General features: G+C 35.3%; 1 protein-coding gene and 1 pseudogene across 1 annotated transcript; both read right to left on the bottom strand.

The window, feature by feature from the left end:
• Positions 1 to 14,367: 14,367 nt before the first annotated feature.
• Positions 14,368 to 16,540, bottom strand: LOC119083541 (PR domain zinc finger protein 10-like). The gene is made up of 2 exons (XM_037193261.1): positions 16,456 to 16,540; positions 14,368 to 15,445 (listed from the first exon to the last, which is right to left on the bottom strand). Exons 1-2 carry the CDS (start codon positions 16,479 to 16,481, stop codon positions 14,533 to 14,535), a joined length of 939 nt encoding a protein of 312 aa, XP_037049156.1. The 5' UTR covers positions 16,482 to 16,540; the 3' UTR covers positions 14,368 to 14,532.
• Positions 16,506 to 17,220, bottom strand: LOC119083542 (annotated as a pseudogene).
• Positions 17,221 to 18,352: the final 1,132 nt, after the last annotated feature.

Raw genomic sequence — 18,352 nt, 5'->3', positions numbered from 1 at the left:
TTGTGATCGTTAATTGTTAATGCAAAATGTATATTGGAAATGGTGTGGAATATTTGGCTTGCATAAAAGCAATTTAATTGATAAACTGCAAATTAAGCCCAAAATGAAATCTATTCTTTTCCACGAATTTTTTGTTTTTGTTTTTTTTTGATGGACGAAAATGAATATGTTGTTCAAACGTAATAATTGAATAGAGTAATCCATTGCAAATTCCATTTTCTAGCTGCATTAGTTAGTTAACTTTTATACGAATGGTATCAGAACCAGAGCTATTTTGAAGAAAACCTGTGAAACCTTGATAATTTTGATGATTTAAATAGGACATTTTGATTGGTTGATTGGTTTTAAATTTCAATAGTTCAGTTCCTGTATAGTTCTATTGAAGCCACAGCATCAAAGTCTATACTTTCTGAATGGGAAAACCACAAACGAACGTATTTCCTTCCTCCAAATAGAAACGTTCATAACCAGTTGAACGAAATATCGTAACATTAGTGAATGGAATTGATTGAGAAACGGTTTTCACTGTACGAAAGCAATGAAATGTTCCCATCCATTTCTATAGCTCAAAAGAAAATTTAAGTGTTTGATATTTCTCTCTCTCACTCTCTTTCTCTTAACGAACATTTACTAGGCTTTGAAGCAATCGAATTCCATTAGTTATTCATTCGGCGATAAGCTGTTCAGTGAGGCTTATCAGCTTACAAAATGTTATATCTTTCCTTTTCGGAAGCATTGCATGCCATATACGTCTACAGAACCGTCTTGGTTAATTAGTTTTTCTCCACACAAACTGCTGTTTTTGATGGATTTATATTCCCTTCACTGTTCTCCGTTCGGTTATAGTTAGTTTTAAAGGTCAGCAAAGATTTGAAATTTGTGTCGGATTCATTTAAATTTAATGAATGATGCAATATACGTTATCAAGATGCTTCATTTGTTGCTTTAAATTGGTGATGACGTTAAATCGTGCAACATTTCACTCACTGGGTTTCTTTCAATATTTAATTCCATAAGTAGGATACGATCAATATTAAATGAAGCTAATGTTGAACTGGAACCAATTATTTTCGACTATATCTCGATGTTGAATTAATAAAGACAATTTTCTTTCCGTCGATTTAATTCTAGGAAAGGCATGCTTTCATAACGTGTGCACCAAAACGAATATTAGGCTGTCCCATAGGTTATTCAATAAATTGAAATACGTTCGTCTACAATCACCCTCAGTTTGTAGTTCCTACTTCATTCAGTTTTCTTTATTCTTTTTCAAAACCAATTTATCATAAACAATGTCCTGAGAAAGCTTAGCTACAGATAAAGAAAATTGGAACTGGCCTGTACAACAACAATTAAGCGAAAAGCCGCAAATGACTTTCACACGGTGAAAGCATCAGGTAGCATTTATTTGTTCTGTAACAGCCATCAGACATTCTCGTTCAGGTCATATTATGAAAAAGTTCTCGTTTTTCCACAATATATTTTCCAGCCCTTTGAATTTCCTATTGCTCCCAGATTCTCGTACAAAACACAGCGAGAGCAGGAGAGTGAAAAACGAGGAAAATAATTTTTCATTTTAAAGACCAAATGAGTATCCGATTTTATGGTCGTTGGAATGGCGATAATTACGGAATGTTTCGTTGATGTTAGATTAGAAACGAACAAAAGGGAAAATAATAAAAATGAAAAACAATAAAAATGCAGAATTTTCATATTCACAGCGGAATATAAAATGAGGAAGATTATTATAGTATTCGGTTGCGCGTTTTCTGTTGTAAAAACATTATGAAATTATGAAAACCAGGAAAAAAATAGATTTGTTGTGGAAGGGAACAAAATATGAATTTTTAATGGTCATAAAAAATCACAGAACAAAAGTTATGATTCAACCAAAATGACTGAAAATATAAATTGCAATATTCTCTAATCGCCCTCCGGTAATGTTGCACACCGCATAAATTTACTCAGAATTTTTTTTTAAGTTTTGAAAATAAATTTTAATTTTAATTTAACGAAGAAAAAAATTGTGATTGTCAATTATGCCTTTTAAGAAGATGAAGACATGGAAATGGCAAATTATTCGCCTCCAGATTGAAGGTAAAGAAAAGTAGACTTTCCGTTTCCATTCTTCCAATTTAAATTTTATGAAACTAAAGTCTCACAGGCAAAAGAGAAAGTGACAATTACCATAGTTAATACGTAAAGTTAAATGGTAGATTATGTCTGCATAAAATCAGTTTGAGCTCATTTTTAATTGAGATTTGTAGATAAATTTCTTTAAGAAAAAGAAATTTCATAAAATCGTGTCAGATGATGAACAAATAAAACCATCCATCATGAACTCACAGCAATGACATTTCATTGGACATTAGAAATGAACATGAAAATGTTGATTCTGTTGAATGGATTTCTTTTTCTTTAGAATACCGGAACAAAATGAGCTCCACTTAAAATGAAATGATAAGTAAATCCAACAAATTACAAAACAGATCATCCGTAAAAGAAAGACAAAATCCTATAATTCCAACATAAAATACAAAAAAAATGCACGAAAAACTATATTTTTATATATTTTTTACTTTCTTGTAACATAGTAGATTATAAATATTTAAATAAAAGAAAAAGTAAGAAAATAATAAAAAAACAACCCAAAATTGTAAATAAATATTAAAAAATTATTGAAAATTATTTTAAATTAATAAATGTACATAAATATTTCACAACACAGATGAAAAAAAGTTAAGAAATAAAAAAAATAAAAAAAGGACAAGAAAATGAAGTTTGTAAAACAGTAGAAATGCATTTCCATTAAAAAAAGAAGTAAAAATAAAACCATGAAACACTCTCTGACATTCTATTTCTTGTTGTTTTAAAGAAGATTTTTTTGTCGTTTGTTGGTTATAAATTAAATTAAAAAAACAACCAAAAAAAGAACTCACCTTGCATGCACAGCTATTTTAAAACTAAAATTTTTGATGTGTTTTATATATACTCAATCAAGCATGCAAGTTAAATAAAAAAAAATATTTGCGATCTTTAAGATTGAAAATTTATTTATTTTTAACGAATTTCTTCCATTGTGAACATCATATATGGATAAAAAAGAACCGTTATCATGAATATGATAAACGAAAAAAAAGTAACACCGAAAAAAGGAGTAGAAAGAGCCAAGACAAGAAGAAAAATGATTGACTTCTCCGAAATAGAGAATAAAAAAAGATGAAAAATATAGGAAAGAAGAATGAATTCACGTTATTTCTTCGAAAGAAACCGATGTGAAGTAAAATTTAAAGCAAAAAAGTTAAAATTTTGAAATGAATTTATTGAAAATGTGAGTTAAAAACAATTTGAACAAAAAAAAAGAGAGAAAAATTACTTTAAACAATCAATAAACTAATTTTTACAATTTAAACAAAATGATGAAGAAGAAAATAAAACCAACTTAAAGTTAAGCACATTTTTGATTTCTTCTACAAGACCGACAACCACAATTTCATTTGAATGCAATGTTAAATGCAACCAAAAAAATACACAACAAAACTATAACTTAATCTTTTCTATTAAAAAAAAAACCTACTCAAAACCTATGAAAAAACCAATTATAATATATTTAATTAAACTCGTTTGTGTGATTAAAATATATTATGGATTATTATGAAAAAAAAACCCTAAAATAAATAACAATTAAAAATGAAAAAAAGAATAAAAAAAAATATTGAAAAGACAAAAAATGTACATGTGTTATTATAAAACTAAAAAAAACCAACTCAAAATTAAAAAGTATATTAAAAATACATAAAAAACTATATTATTATAATTGAATAATGAATATTATATATGTAAAATAAATGCCTCAGTCAGTATATAAATTTGTATTTCTTCCTTGTGCACACCCTAACAGCTGAGAGCGTCGTCATTTTAGGCTTTCGTAATCTTGTCCGCGACATTTACAGAATTCAAGCATTTCCTAATTACACCTAGAGATTCCACATCATTTGTAGACCACAAAATTTGACAGTCTTATTATCGAAATAGTTATTTTCATCATAAGGAGAGAAACCACGAAATTACAGTATACGTGTGTGTATGTATATTTCGTCGAGAAGAAGTAGAGTATGCAAAAATACACACACATACTGTGATTGATGTGTTCTCTCCATATGATGAACACACTTTTGACAGAAAAAACAAAAAGAGCAAACGAAAGTGAGAGAGTTAGCTCCGCTTCATATACATCAATTCAAAACAGGTCGCATGCGAGTAAAACATCATTTATATCCTAGACCTGTTTACCAGGTCTGCTCAGAGAGAACTAAAAAACTATGGTTTCCGATTACTTCGGCGCGTGATTTCGACTGTTTTCGTATCATGAATAAATGGTTTTGCGGTTTTTTGTCGCAGTAAACTAGTCGTTATACGCAATGACATAATAGTGGGATAGACAGGCCTTCTATGTAAATATTTTGTTCAAGCGCTGAAGCAAAAGCAAATACGAAATATTCAGTAGTGTGTGTGAGTACCTTAAATTTATGGTACTTACGTATTTTCGTACATATTTTGAAATGTGGGCGCGAAGGAAATTTGCATTTTCACTCTTTCTTCGAAATTGGTTTAAAGCATTTCTTTCTTCTAAAATAAATATTTATCGAACTGAAATTTATAGTTCATGTAAACAATCTCTCACTGTCCCCAAATTGAACTAGTTTTGTGATTTTCTCCTTTTCGATCGAATAATTTTTAGGTAGAAATCTTGACGATCGGAGAATTCAATCAGTTGGCTGAATTTATTTCACGTTCAGTAGTCACGCATAATAAAAGTGTCAGCATCGTCATATTAAATGTTTGGGACATTTCTTTTTAAAAATTAAAAATGTGTTGGAAAATTGTGTAATGAGGTAGTGACCAGTTTGTGCGAAATTGATAGTTGCAGCTAATAAAAGAATTTTTGTTTAAAGTGGTTCAAGTTAATTTCGAAAAGTCTGCAACAGTTTCACCAAATTGTCAAAATTAAGTGGAATGTGTAAGTATGTGTGTCTCAAATGTATATTACACAAAGTTTACTTTTGCTTCACGATTTCGTCTACGTAATTCCTGTCTATCCACTATTATGTCATTGGTTATACGTGTGCGACCAAACGCACTCCAAGAAAGTGCAAAATCTCAGCCTGACGGATGGACAATCCGTTGACATTTACGGATCAGGTTAGCGGTATTTGCTCGAAACTTTTCGGATGGCTTCGGAGTCTTTGGCAGAGTAGTCTAAGTTCTAGCAAAAATCTAACAAATATTTCAGAATGTCTCATCAAAATTTCAGCGAAGTCTGATAAAAAATTTCAAAAAAATCTCAAAAAAAAGTCTAACAGGAAACTCAGAAAGGGACTTGCAAAACTCTCAGAAATATAAAAAAGTCTAAGGGAAAACTCAGAAAAGTTCTCGCTAAAATCTAACAAATACTAAATAAATCTCAAAAAAATCCAACAGAAAACTCAGAAAAGATCTTGAAAAAATCAAACAAATATTTCAGAATGTCTCATAGAAATTCCAGCGAAAGTCTGATAAAAATATCTCAAAGGAAGTCTAACTTAAAACTCAGAGTAACATTCAAAATAAGAATCATAAGTCTACAAGCAGTCATAGCAGTTAGCAGTCCAATTCCGGTTAAGCATTAATCGCGGTTAGTATACTAAGGTATACTTAGGTGGGTGACCGGAAAAAACTTCAGTTGTAAGTAATGTTCAAATAAAAAACTCATAGATGTCTAATTTCAGATAAATACTAAGTGCAGTAAGATGTACTTTGTACTGCTATGCTAACAAATGTACTTGTCCAGAATTTGTACAGTATAGCAGCACATTTTTCGTGGTAGTTGAACAGTACTATCCTACTGTTGACCCGTATTTTTGTCTATTGAGCTACACTATGTACAAGATGGCCTGCTCAGCTGAATAGTAATGCATTTTAGTTGTAAGTCTATACTGCTACGTTACACATTTGTATGTACTTGTCCCGCTTAAAAAAAAAGTGTTCAGCTGTGGTGTACAGTGGAAGAATTATAATAAGTTACATCTTCAACAATTACAATCCAATCGACGTTATTCATTCCACATGCTATTTACACGTTATAATACATATACATACGTAAATGTACTACATTTATTGTAGTAACGCTGGTAATGCATGTGGATTGTTTAAGGAGAATTGGATTGTAAACGTAACTTCTTATAATTCCGGGACTGTAACTACAATTATTAAACGTAAAGCTTGTTCAGAATCAGAAACAGCTGAATTTTACCAGCTGATCCACAAACATACTCTAATATACAATCAAAACACATTCTAAACAATTTAGTACAGTCATACGCGTTATGTGCGCACATAGTTGACCTTAACGTATGTATGCACTGTATGTAACTTGCCTTGGAATTATTTTCGAATGTAGGAAAATAAGCAAGAAAAACTTCAATGATGGCCAAATGTAACAGTGAGGAGGATAAATGTAGAACGATGATACAAAACCGGATGTGTAGCGAGCAACTGTCCCAGAGTTAGGATTAAGTAGCACGAAGCCAGTCAGCACATTCTGACAATGTTTCGAAGTCTCAGTGAGATTTTTTAGACCCGTACGAAGTACTGGGGTCTTATAGGTTTACGCATACGTTTGTAACACGTCGAATTGGACTCCCTGAGTAAGGATAAACCTATTGTGGTTGTCTAGAGATGCCAAATCCGCGAAAAAAAAATGTCCGTCTGTCCGTCTGTCCGTCTGCACGATAACTTGAGTAAAACGCATCCGATTTTGAAAATTCTTTTTTTTTCCCGTTTGGTAATGTCAAAAGACAGGCTAAGTTCGAAGATGAGTGATTTTGGATCGACCCCTCCCGAGCTGTGGCCCAATAAGTGCTTTACGGTTTTTCGAAGATATCTCCGGACATTTAAACGTTAAACTTGTAAGTGATACGTCAAATAAAAGGTATTTACAATACCGATCGACAAAAAAAAAGTTTATGGAAATCGGATGACCGACTCGTGAGTTAGACCTCTTGGTGTGAAACAGGCACAGGGCGGCAAGCAGTTTTTGCTTGTAGGTCGGCCACATTTGAACATATTTCGTCTGTTTTAGCTTTATTAGATAGGATTGAGATTTTTTATGAAATTATGTTTTCCGGAGCGTGAGCTAGGTCTCTTGGAGTGAGCTCTTATCTGGCTACTCGGCCGTACAGTGAACGTGGAGTATTTTGTCAATATCTCGAGTAAATTTTGACCGAATTTCATGAATTTTTTTTTTGTTTGAAAGGTATTAACGAATGTAAAGCGTCGGTACTATTTCCGGTCTCCTAACAAAATGGCTGCCGGCGGCCATATTGGATTTTAGTAAAACGATATAAGTGGGAAAAATGATACTTAGAGAGTTTCTGTTAACATGGAAATAATTTGTTATGTGTGTGGGGTTTCAGGGATTCCATATACGGTCATCTATATATACCTATATACAGCTATATTGAGCTATATACAGGCATATAGAGCTATATACAGGCATATAGAGCTATATAATAGCATATATTTATCTGTGAAATGTTTATTTATAGTGAAATATAGGTAAATATAGCGGTATATAGCTGTTTAAATAGGAATTTATGAAATTTGTCTTCGTACGGGCTGTCTATATTGCCTCCGGCAATTTAGTTGTATATGATAACAAGGCAAAGAGTGGATAATGTAAGTGATTTTAAAGGGAGAATAGTTTTTCAGCAGAGAAGAAAATGAAGTAAGAGAAATGAAGAGTTTCACATTGAAGGCTCTTGATACGAATAGGTGTTTCGTACGGGTCGGCGTTAGCTATGTTTTTTTCTAGGTTTTTATGAGATTTTTCTGAGTTTTCTTACTCTTAAAATTATCAAAAAAAGAGTCTAATGGTAAACTCTAAAGAAAAACGAAAAATCTCACAAATTCTAAAAACAGAATCGAAAAAGTCTCACAAACCCAATTTAGTCTCACGAAAATATCAAAAAATGTCTGATAAAAGCCTCTCGAAAAGCTCCAAGACCTAAATCCTAAAACTTCTCAATCGATTAAGTACGCTTAAGGACAGAAATGTTCTCTACAGAGACAAAGAAGGCCTATATCGATCGAATACTGGATATAAAATACTTATGCTCGAGCTAATGAACAATTTATTGAAAATATTTGGAGCAAACGAAGTAACAAACTCTAATATACTGTTGACATGCTCGAGTATTAAAATATTTTCAACATAAATGCAACGACTCGGAAGACTAAATTGAATTTTAAATTTCATAAATTCTAAAGTCAAATTCGTTCAAAACGAGATTCTTGTTGCGTGTCGCCGGCATACATTTTTATCCGCTCCATCGACTCTTTTCAGAATGTTATGCTCGGTGTACATATCTATTTGATTTAACACCAATCAGCTTATGTAAGAAATATAAACCCGAATTCATTGAATCAGTGCGATTCTTTGAAATCAAAAATTGATATTGAGATGCTGCCGAGGAGCATATTATGTATAATGCTGCAGCTTATTTTATAAAGCACGGGCGTAATGTGAACACCTTTATCATAACATTGTACAGATTCCATTAATTTGTCTACGGTGAAAATGAGTAGACTGAAGATTTTCAGATTATGTTTTAAAGCTTTTGTCCGATTAGTCTGCATAGAAATGTTCAGAGAAGTCATCCATAAATGAACGATGAGCATGTTTGGAGATATGATATTTAGCATCTGCTCTATCTATCCATAAACGTTTATGGACGATGGACATGCACATAGACGATTCATCTTTAGTCCGGATTTCTATTTCCGTTTCATTTATAAAAAAGGTCTGCCCTACGTATAATCACAAATTACGTAAGAAGAACATAAGAGGAAACGTAGTTCATGCCATGAATGATCTACAGAAAACTCCTTCTACGGATGCGACATCCATGTCATCTTTTGCCGACGTAAATATGAGACAGTAAGCTTTGGTTAATGAATTCGTACTACATTGCAATGTTTATGTTAAACATAATCCCAACAAAAATCTCTTCGAGAAAAGTGTGACGCAGTCTTTGAAGTACAATTTCATTGATATCGCTAGAGTTGACGCTTTCAGCTTCGTTACGCAAACATTAAATTTTACACCCAATTTTAGTTCAAACAAGCTGGCTTAGTTTTTCTCATCATCTGCCAAATAATTTTTACCAAAAAAAATTTAGACTGGAAACAACCAAAATTTTACCAAAAAAATCTGCGTCGCATGTGGCAGATAAATTTTCTTGCTGGTCTGTTCCTGAACATTTGCCACTTTGCGACGCAGATTTTTTTGGTAAAATTTTGGTTGTTTCCAGTCAAATTTTTTTTTGGTAAAAATTATTTGGCAGATGATGAGAAAAACTAAGCCAGCTTGTTTGAACTAAAATTGGGTGTAAAATTTAATTTTTGCGTAACGAAGCTGAAAGCGTCAACTCTAGCGATATCATTCATTTTAGTTAGGCCTTTATTTATACGTTCTTTAACAAAATTAGTTTACAAATAATGTATTTCATTTAAATCCTTTGAATGTGGTAATGTTCCTAAAATGGACGCAACATTGCCACGTTGAATAACCAACCCTAATCTTTGAATTAGGTAGTTCGTCGCTCGTTTTTCATGTGTTTTTTCCGTAATTCTGCTGCCAATTTTTTTAATTAAATCTAAACCGCATTTGCCAATCACGCCAGAGGTTTCCGTTGCAATCGGAACGAATATGAATTGGCTCATCAAATCGGTGTAATGATCAAATTTATCAGCTTCTGCTTTTTTCGCTGCCCAACCTAATTCACGTGCCGTTCTGTTCACATACGAGTTCGCAAAAGTGTCTACACAAGTATAATCCCATAGGAGTGATTTACCCTTCTCCCAAGGTACGAGAGTCAACCCGTCGGGTTTCTTACCATCTGGTCGGGAGCAACCAGTAGGTTCACGTTTGCAAGGAATTTCAGCTGATCGGAATGCTCGTTGAATTAAATCATTTCCTGATCCATGTCGTGGAAGTGTGCCGGATGCTTTGCTGCATGATAATCCATGTCTGCCGTACTTGTTAACTTTCGTACCACACACACATTTATGGGGTTGAACAATTGCAACGCCAAGACGTAAACCGATTGATATGCGAAACTCATCATTATTCAAATGAGTTCCTAATTGCGGTGACGGTAAACTGTGTAACCAAGCGCCGGATTCTTTCGACGAATTGGCCAAAAATCGAGCTTTGTCCACTGCAACGTTCAACTGTTGTCTAAGATTTTCGATTTTCTGATTAATTTCGTAAGATTCCCACACGCCTTGATAAATACGTAGCGATTCCTCTGGAAGTTCTCCAAATTTTCCACACCAATGATCTTCTGATTCCACTTTTGTCATATCAACTAGTCGGTAATTTTCAGGTAACAGTTGATCCAACAGAGCGGAAACATTATACAATGACGATAGAAAACATGGTAGAGCAATGTCGGACGCATGACGTATTCCAATTCCACCTTTCTTTATCGGTAATGAGGATTCGATCCAAGCTTTATCACTTAGTTCAATATTGAAGATACTTTCAATAGCATTTTTTAAGACTTCGTCGTACTGTAATAAGCCCGATTCATTACGCCACATGGGTGATCCTCGTAGAAAGAAAATTAAACGTGGAGTCGTAATGGACATTCTTAACAAATAATAGGCGCTGTGCATGCTTATGTTCTTGAGTCTCTTTGTCAACTTCTGTAAGTCCAGAATTTTTTTGTTCAGACATAATGTTGAAGCGGCATCAGTTAATGGACTTCCCAATAAGAATTCATTTTCAGGTTTCATTGTTTGAATGCCCTCTGCAATTGACTTGAATTGATGTTCTATTTCAATCTTTGATTCTTCCGTTTCTGATTCTAAAATTGAAAATTCACATTTTGCATAATTCAATTCCAATCCAATTTCTTTTGACATGTGTATGATTGTTTTGAAGGCTTTCAAAACATTATTGGGTGAGCCAGCAATTGTTCCATCATCTAAGTACCATAAATTTAAATCCAGGTCTTGCAGGGACGAAATTATATCTTGAATGACAAGACAAAACAAAGCTGGTCCAAGTGGATCTCCTTGATGGACTCCTCGTTGTGATAAAATGACGTTGTCTCTGTAGTAAACGTTGGTCGGATGTCTATAGCATTGTTCGACGAATTTATATATTTCTGGCACATTGGATCTCACTTTCCAAAGCAAGGCATCTCTACGGATTTCGTTAAAGGCATTTTTAACATCTATTTTCAAGAACACTCGGACGCCGTTATGCCGTGATGTGTAGTAAATTCTTGCCGCATGAGCGCCAGCTTCTGCACCATTTTGTATGCCAACTCCTAACTGCTTTGGAAGGAATAAGTTTGATAGAACTGAAGACACTTTTCGACATGCAATTTTAGCCGAAATTCGTCTCCATATGTTTCCAACTGCAATCGGTCGTATTCCTCCTGTTTTTTTCATCAAGGCAGTCAATGATGCTCCATATAAATATGGACAAATGGTAGATGGAACTTCTCCGCTCAAAATTACAGTTGATAAAGCTGTTATGGCTTCCAATAATTTTTGACCTGCGTCACCATTTTGGACATGCAATAGATCTTTCAAAATTTGGGGTCTCAAACTATCCAAACCCCCGGCAGAACCTTTCCTGAAGGACATTATTGCTCTGGAAACTTCTTCTTCAATTGGGATCATTTGGGCTACGTCGATTGTATGTTCTGGAAAATTGGTCGGCTCTGGATGCATCGGGTGTTTTTGTTTGAGAGCATCCAAAGTTTCTTGATTGTTTGGTGCAATTATATCATCGGAAACGATTAACCGTAATGCACCACTGACATCACCATCTGATAATTTTGCCTCAACTTTTTTCGAAAAAAATTTGTCATTGTTGTCATTGGTTGTATTGAATGCTTTTGTTTTGGATTCTGTTCGGGGTGAAACATTAATCTTATTTTCGTTCCACAGTTGAATATTTTGCCGCACAAAGGTCGTAAGGTTGGTAACATTTTCAGTTTCTTCAGGTAATCTCAACGTTGTGTAAGGGAAAAGCAATAAAGCATTCCACGACTGTTCATTGTTTGATCTGATACAATTGTTAATAACATTGGTCAATGTACTAGCTAAATACGGTCGAGCTCCTTTTGGACATCGTCTTAATGTTGGTGTAGTTTTTCTCAGTAATGCTAGTAGTAAACCAAAATCGTCGAGATCATATTCATTGATGTTGATGTCTTCATATTCGAGTTGGTCTAGCGTAATTTTCTTCTTACCCTTATGCTTCTTTCCAATATGAACATTTAAACCTCTTAACGTTGGAAAACTCCGATCTTCTGTGCAATACGGACAACTGAAATATTCATCTTCATCACTAGAAAGTGATCGTTCGCAGAAGGAAACTTTTTGATTTTGACTTTGATTTTCTGGGACATTTTCATTTTCATTTTAGAAATTGTATTTCAAAGACTGCGTCACACTTTTCTCGAAGAGATTTTTGTTGGGATATCAGTCGTTTTAGAAGTGTAGTCAACGCTGCTTTTTATAACAGTTTATAACAGAAATTCGGAAATTTGGCAAAATTTGAAAATTTGGCGAAAATCGAAAATTTGGCGAAAATCGAAAATTTGACGAAATTCGAAAATTTAACGAAAATTGAAAATTTGACGAAAATCGAAAATTTGACGAAAATCGAAAATCTAACGAAAATTGAAAATTTGACGAAAATCGAAAATTTGACGAAATTCGAAAATTTGACGAAATTCGAAAATTTAACGAAAATTGAAAATTTGACGAAAATTGAAAATTTGACGAAAATCGAAAATTTGACGAAAATCGAAAATTTGACGAAAATCAAACATTTGACGAAAATCGAAAATTTAACGAAAATTGAAAATTTGACGAAAATCGAAAATTTGACGAAAATCGAAAATTTGTCGAAAATCGAAAATTTGACGAAAATCGAAAATTTGATGAAAATCGAAAATTTGACGAAATTCGAAAATTTGACGAAATTCGAAAATTTGACGAAATTCGAAAATTTGACGAAGAAAGTAATTCTCTATCTGCCACCATTCAAGAAATATCTTCAAAACTCCAATTGACTCCATTTCCAACTTTCGAATTTTTCGCAAATACTCGTAAAACGCTGAGACTTTGCCGAAGAAAGTAATTCCCTATCTCTCATAACCCAAAAAAATATTATTCCTTTCATCCTACGCTCAAAATTTGGTCACTCTAATCACTCTAGCTCAAACGAATCTAACCCGATTTTTGTAATTATTTTTTTGTTCGAATCGTGTTACGAATACCTTTCATTTGATGGGTCGCACGCCTCTGTAGGTTTCAATACAGCTAAGCTACAGCCAAAATCGCGTTCCCGACCCTCGAAAACCACACTCAGAAACCACTTCGAGGCCAATAAAACAAAATTCTGGTTTTTCCTGGGGTAATGGCGTATCACAATTTCATTTTTATGCCCACCCTGAGGTTCCTGCAAAATTTCATGGAGATTGGCTGACTAGTTTCCGAGATCGTCCGTCGATAGATAGATAGATATATAGAAACATACAGAGTAAGTTGAAAGATTTTGATTGTTTGGGAAAAGTCAATTTGGTGTAATTTGTATGAAAAGTGACCAATTTCAAAACGATGTATCTCCGGTAATTTTAAAGCTACATAGTCGAGTGATAGCTCGTTTTGCTCGTATTTGAAGCGCGATTAAGATAGAATAGGATTTGTGGTGATACAGGCCAAAGGAAAGGAACTTAAATTCTCGCCTAGATATAGTTGCCGCGTCTCAAAAAATTTTCTTCGTTCTTTTTTTGGAAGTTAGACTGCGTCAAGTCCTCCGCTAACGCTCCAGACATGATGAAGTAGAAGATTCGATAATCATGTTTAGCGTCTGTAAATGGTTACACTGGCATTGGGTCGGCGTTAAATGTAGGAAAATGTTTACCCAAAAATCGTCCCTAAGCACCAAACATATACACATACTTACCAGCCAGTGAGATCAGTTATTCGCAAAGGTTCATACCCGCGTGTTAGACTCGGTGTTAGCGGACGTGACGCAAGTTCAATATTTTTTCTTGCTAATTTTGGATAGGAAACGGAAGTTGTTGGCCAGTTTAAATCGAAACCAAAATCGTATTAGGAAGATCTCGACCACATCCACGTTCGTCATTCAAATGTGTCCTAAACTCCACCAGGCTAAGAACTATGAAGTGTTTAATGTGAGTGTTCCAGTTCATAACTTCGTGGAAGGGCTTTTCAACTATAGGTCTCTCTATTGGTAATGGAGTCAATGAAAACTCAACGGAACAATCAAAAATGTTAAAATTATTTTCGTGTTTATTAATCTGCAGCGCAACACTTGTCACCTGGATGATAAATGTTCGTTTGTATAATGTACAAGCTAGGTAGCTAATCTTTCCTTTCTGGGATTGTTTTTACATTGCTCGAAGCCTCCTTCCCATCAAGTAATTTCCCCCTTCGTCATCATGTCTCCTCATTGTCTCTTGGCTTCAGATTCAAACAATCAATACCCTCGAAAAGTTGCGGTAAACGTTGAACGTCCACATTCGATCCGCTGGACGAATCAACGAATTCACCGACCACTTTGAAATTAACATCGATTTTCGACAACGCCGAACTGTTGTCGTCCAAGAAGTGGAAATCGTCCTTTAGCGACGCCTCCAGTGCGGCTGACGATAGCTTCAACAGTTTATTTTCCGGTTCGGTTTCGTGCGGAATGAAATTCGGTTTGCCATCGTCCAATTCATTCAATCGAGCGCCCATGGCAATGGCATTCAAATTGTCGCTGTGTGACTTACGCTGATGCAGCAAAAGTCGCGTACGTGTTGCATATTGCTTGTGACACCACAGACATCGTTGTGGTGATAGCGTAACACTACCTACCACCTCCGAATAGCTGAGATTCTGATTTTCCCCTTCACTGGACATTTTCGATCGAGCCGATTGGGGCAAATCTTCACCCGGATGATACTTCAAAATATGATTTTTTCGCTTCGAACTGCTTTTGTACACCTTCTCACAGTAGACGCAGTAGAAAAACCGCTGTGGCTTCAAAATCGGCAGATTAAGTTCGGGCACCGTGTCAATGCTGATTTTCGGATGCCGTTTGGCCATATGATTGATCAGCATTCCGCGCCGTTTGAAGCCCAACAAACAGTGGTGACATTTGTAAATGAATCGATCGTAGTCGGGCGGTGCAATTTTAACCACCACATCCGATTTGTCCAGTTGTGCGGTTCGTTGGTCGATCGGTTGGTTTTTTTTGGCATTTTCTGCGGCTTCGGAATGTTTGGCAATTTGATGTTCGCGTAATTTATCTTTACGCTTGAACTGTTTGCCGCATTGTGAGCAAAGGAACTCCTTAACGTCAGAGTGTCTGAAACAGAAAAATGGAGATTTGATTAACATCGAAGCCAAGCCACGATCAACGGCGGCAGACGTTGGACTTAGCTCGCCTAGACAACATTTTAAACGGTCGAACCATCATGAATTGATAACTGCGTTTTTAAGTACAAGAGGTATAAATGTCAAGCTAGGACAGACAGGCCCGGAGTGGCCATACTGTGAATTCAGGCGATTCTCGATCCAGTCAAGCCCTGCAGGTAGACTACTAATTTCAGCGATTAAATAAAAAATTAGAATGTTAAGCCCTGCTGTATAACAACCAATATTTGGTGCAATGACCTCAAGGTGTATTGTATGGTTGTAATACGACCGTCATTAAATTCGCATAACACAGGTCGGTTAGAGCGGAGGAGCTCACACAAAGAAGCCTGTTAACAAGTGGGCCAATGAGCTACTCAGCATGTGTCGTATAACGAACGATAATTGGACATAATGATTTGAAGTAGTATCTGGCGATCCCAATTACAGCTGTGCCTTCGGAAACAAAACCGGTCTTCACATCATCTGTTAATGCCCAGAATTCTAGGTGGTCATGCCATTTGAAGTCTCCCGGTACCCTAACTTTATTAGACAGTTTCCTGGAGGCAGAGGGAAGTTTATTGGATTTGCATGATGAACGGGAATATAAAAAAGGAAACGGACCATCCCTGATAAACCTAAAAAGAAATTGCTAATGTTGGAATAAAACAGCGCGCCTGACCACTAACTAAGTTGGTACAAATGTAGCCTCACGACTACAGCACTTCATTTTCAAGACATTTTATGAAATTGTATCAAGTCACAACGGGTTACAATTTTAGGAATTTTACGCGAGAGGGAAATAACTCGACAAAATTGCGTATTTACCACCATTCAATCGAAGCTCGACTTATTATTGATTCGACCTACTCTGCCTCATTGCGACTTTGATTTCTATACTGTTCGAAGCTACGTGTCATTAGGAGGCTGCCGCATTTGCGGTTAGAAAATGATTATACTTACCCTTTACAGCCGTAAAATTTCTTCATTCCTGTACTGACAACATGCCCTTCTTATCAGGTCTTGACTTTCAACACATTTATTATCGATTATGTTCATGCAAATTCTATTTCTTCAATTTGATAAACTGTGACTCGAACGAATAGACGCCAACGTCCTGCTTATTCTTCTCGTCATACTCCACCCAATCGTCGTCCGACAAATCGACATCCTCGTATCTCTGTCCATTCTCCGTGCTCTGCACAATCCATCCAGATCGGGGTGAAAATTTAACCGGTTCAACACCGCGACAATCGAAGCACACAATTGTTTTGAACTTTTCCGAGTCGTCAGCAGAGTAGGCAGCTGTGTCGTAGATGAATTCGATTTGAATTCGGTTTTAGAATGACAAATGGAGAACAACTTACCATTGGTTCCTTCTAAAATGTCAATAGAGTTTTCACGGGAACACAATTTTACATTTTCATGTAAAAGTTGAATCCCTTCGGGTTCCTTGAATCTTCATTGGTCGTTTCATCCTCCGTCAGGTCATGCCATTTTTCCGATTCTTCACCACAATTCGATTTTAATGAAAAATGTGTAGCTTGGATGGCTGGTTTTTATTTCGTCGACATTCTCTAACGTTGCCTTTATCTGCAGTCCTATTTTAACCATTTTTGTCGGACAATTTCTGTTGTTACGGTGAACGATGCACAATGAAAACAAAATAACCGGACGGTGGTGGCAAGTTTATTTTGACACTTGACGTTTGTTCCAAGTGTTCTTAGTGTCCCACTGTCCCAGTCGAAAAATTTGTTCAGACAAACATTGCCTTGAAGATCAATGTTGGGATGATAGACCGCCGTTTCACATTTCACTTTCGGCGGCTCGTGTGGATAATTCGCCCCCACCCTAATAAATATAAAAATAAAATCATTTAATTTCCGTCATTAGAACGAAGGACAATTAACAGAAATTCTTAGAAAATGAGAGACTCGAATTTACCTTGAAATCGAACACAAAGCGTCCATATTAATTTGTAGAAACCTTGAGATCGAAAAAAAGGAAGAAAAAAATGTAGGTTACGCGACAAAAAACGAGCCATCAGAACAGTCGGAGCGTTTGCTGCGACTGAGCCCCGTACAAACCCGTATATCTATTGCGTACGTGACCCTAGTGCGTCTGTCACCCTACTTTGACCGTAAGCCTATTGCGCCGGTTAATGTAGTTAAAGTAAAATTATTATGTAATGTGTACATCTTACAAATTGCACATAGCGCAATTACGAAGCCCCGTACGACGTTCCTTTCAAATGAAACAAAAATTTCAAATCGCCCTAAAATTTTATTTTTTTGAAGGGCCTAGTATCGGCCTCAGTCCGAGGACCCAAATTTAAAATTTTTTTCAACTACATTCTATTCGGCCTTTGATTACCTTCCAAATGACACAAAGATTACGAAAAACGGATGAAATTTACTCGAGTTATATGTAAAATACACATAGGGCCCTAGTAGTGGCCTTAGTCCAAGGACCCAAATTTAATTTTTCTTCAACAACATTCTATTCGGCCTTTGATTACCTTCCAAATGAAACAAAAATTACGAAAAACGGATGAAATTTGCTCGAGTTATATGTAAAATACACATAGGGCCCTAGTAGCGGCCTTAGTCCGAGGACCCAAATTTAATTTTTTTTCAACAACATTCTATTCGGCCTTTGATTACCTTCCAAATGAAACAAAAATTACGAAAAACGGATGAAATTTGCTCGAGTTATATGTAAAATACACATAGGGCCCTAGTAGCGGCCTTAGTCCGAGGACCCAAATTTAATTTTTTTTCAACAACATTCTATTCGGCCTTTGATTACCTTCCAAATGAAACAAAAATTACGAAAAACGGATGAAATTTGCTCGAGTTAT

This window comes from Bradysia coprophila, unplaced genomic scaffold (genome assembly GCF_014529535.1).
Source record: "Bradysia coprophila strain Holo2 unplaced genomic scaffold, BU_Bcop_v1 contig_688, whole genome shotgun sequence".
NCBI classification, from domain to species: Eukaryota; Metazoa; Arthropoda; class Insecta; order Diptera; family Sciaridae; genus Bradysia; species Bradysia coprophila.
Note: the sequence above shows the minus strand (reverse complement) of the source record. Positions and strands in the feature narration are given on the sequence as shown.

Excerpts from the sequence above, each read along its gene's own strand:
- LOC119083541 (XM_037193261.1), bottom strand. The coding sequence starts at position 16,481 with ATGAAGAAATTTTACGGCTGTAAAGG. Across the intron at positions 15,446-16,455 it reads AAATTTTACGGCTGTAAAGG|ACACTCTGACGTTAAGGAGT; the intron begins GTAAGTATAATC and ends TTTCTGTTTCAG.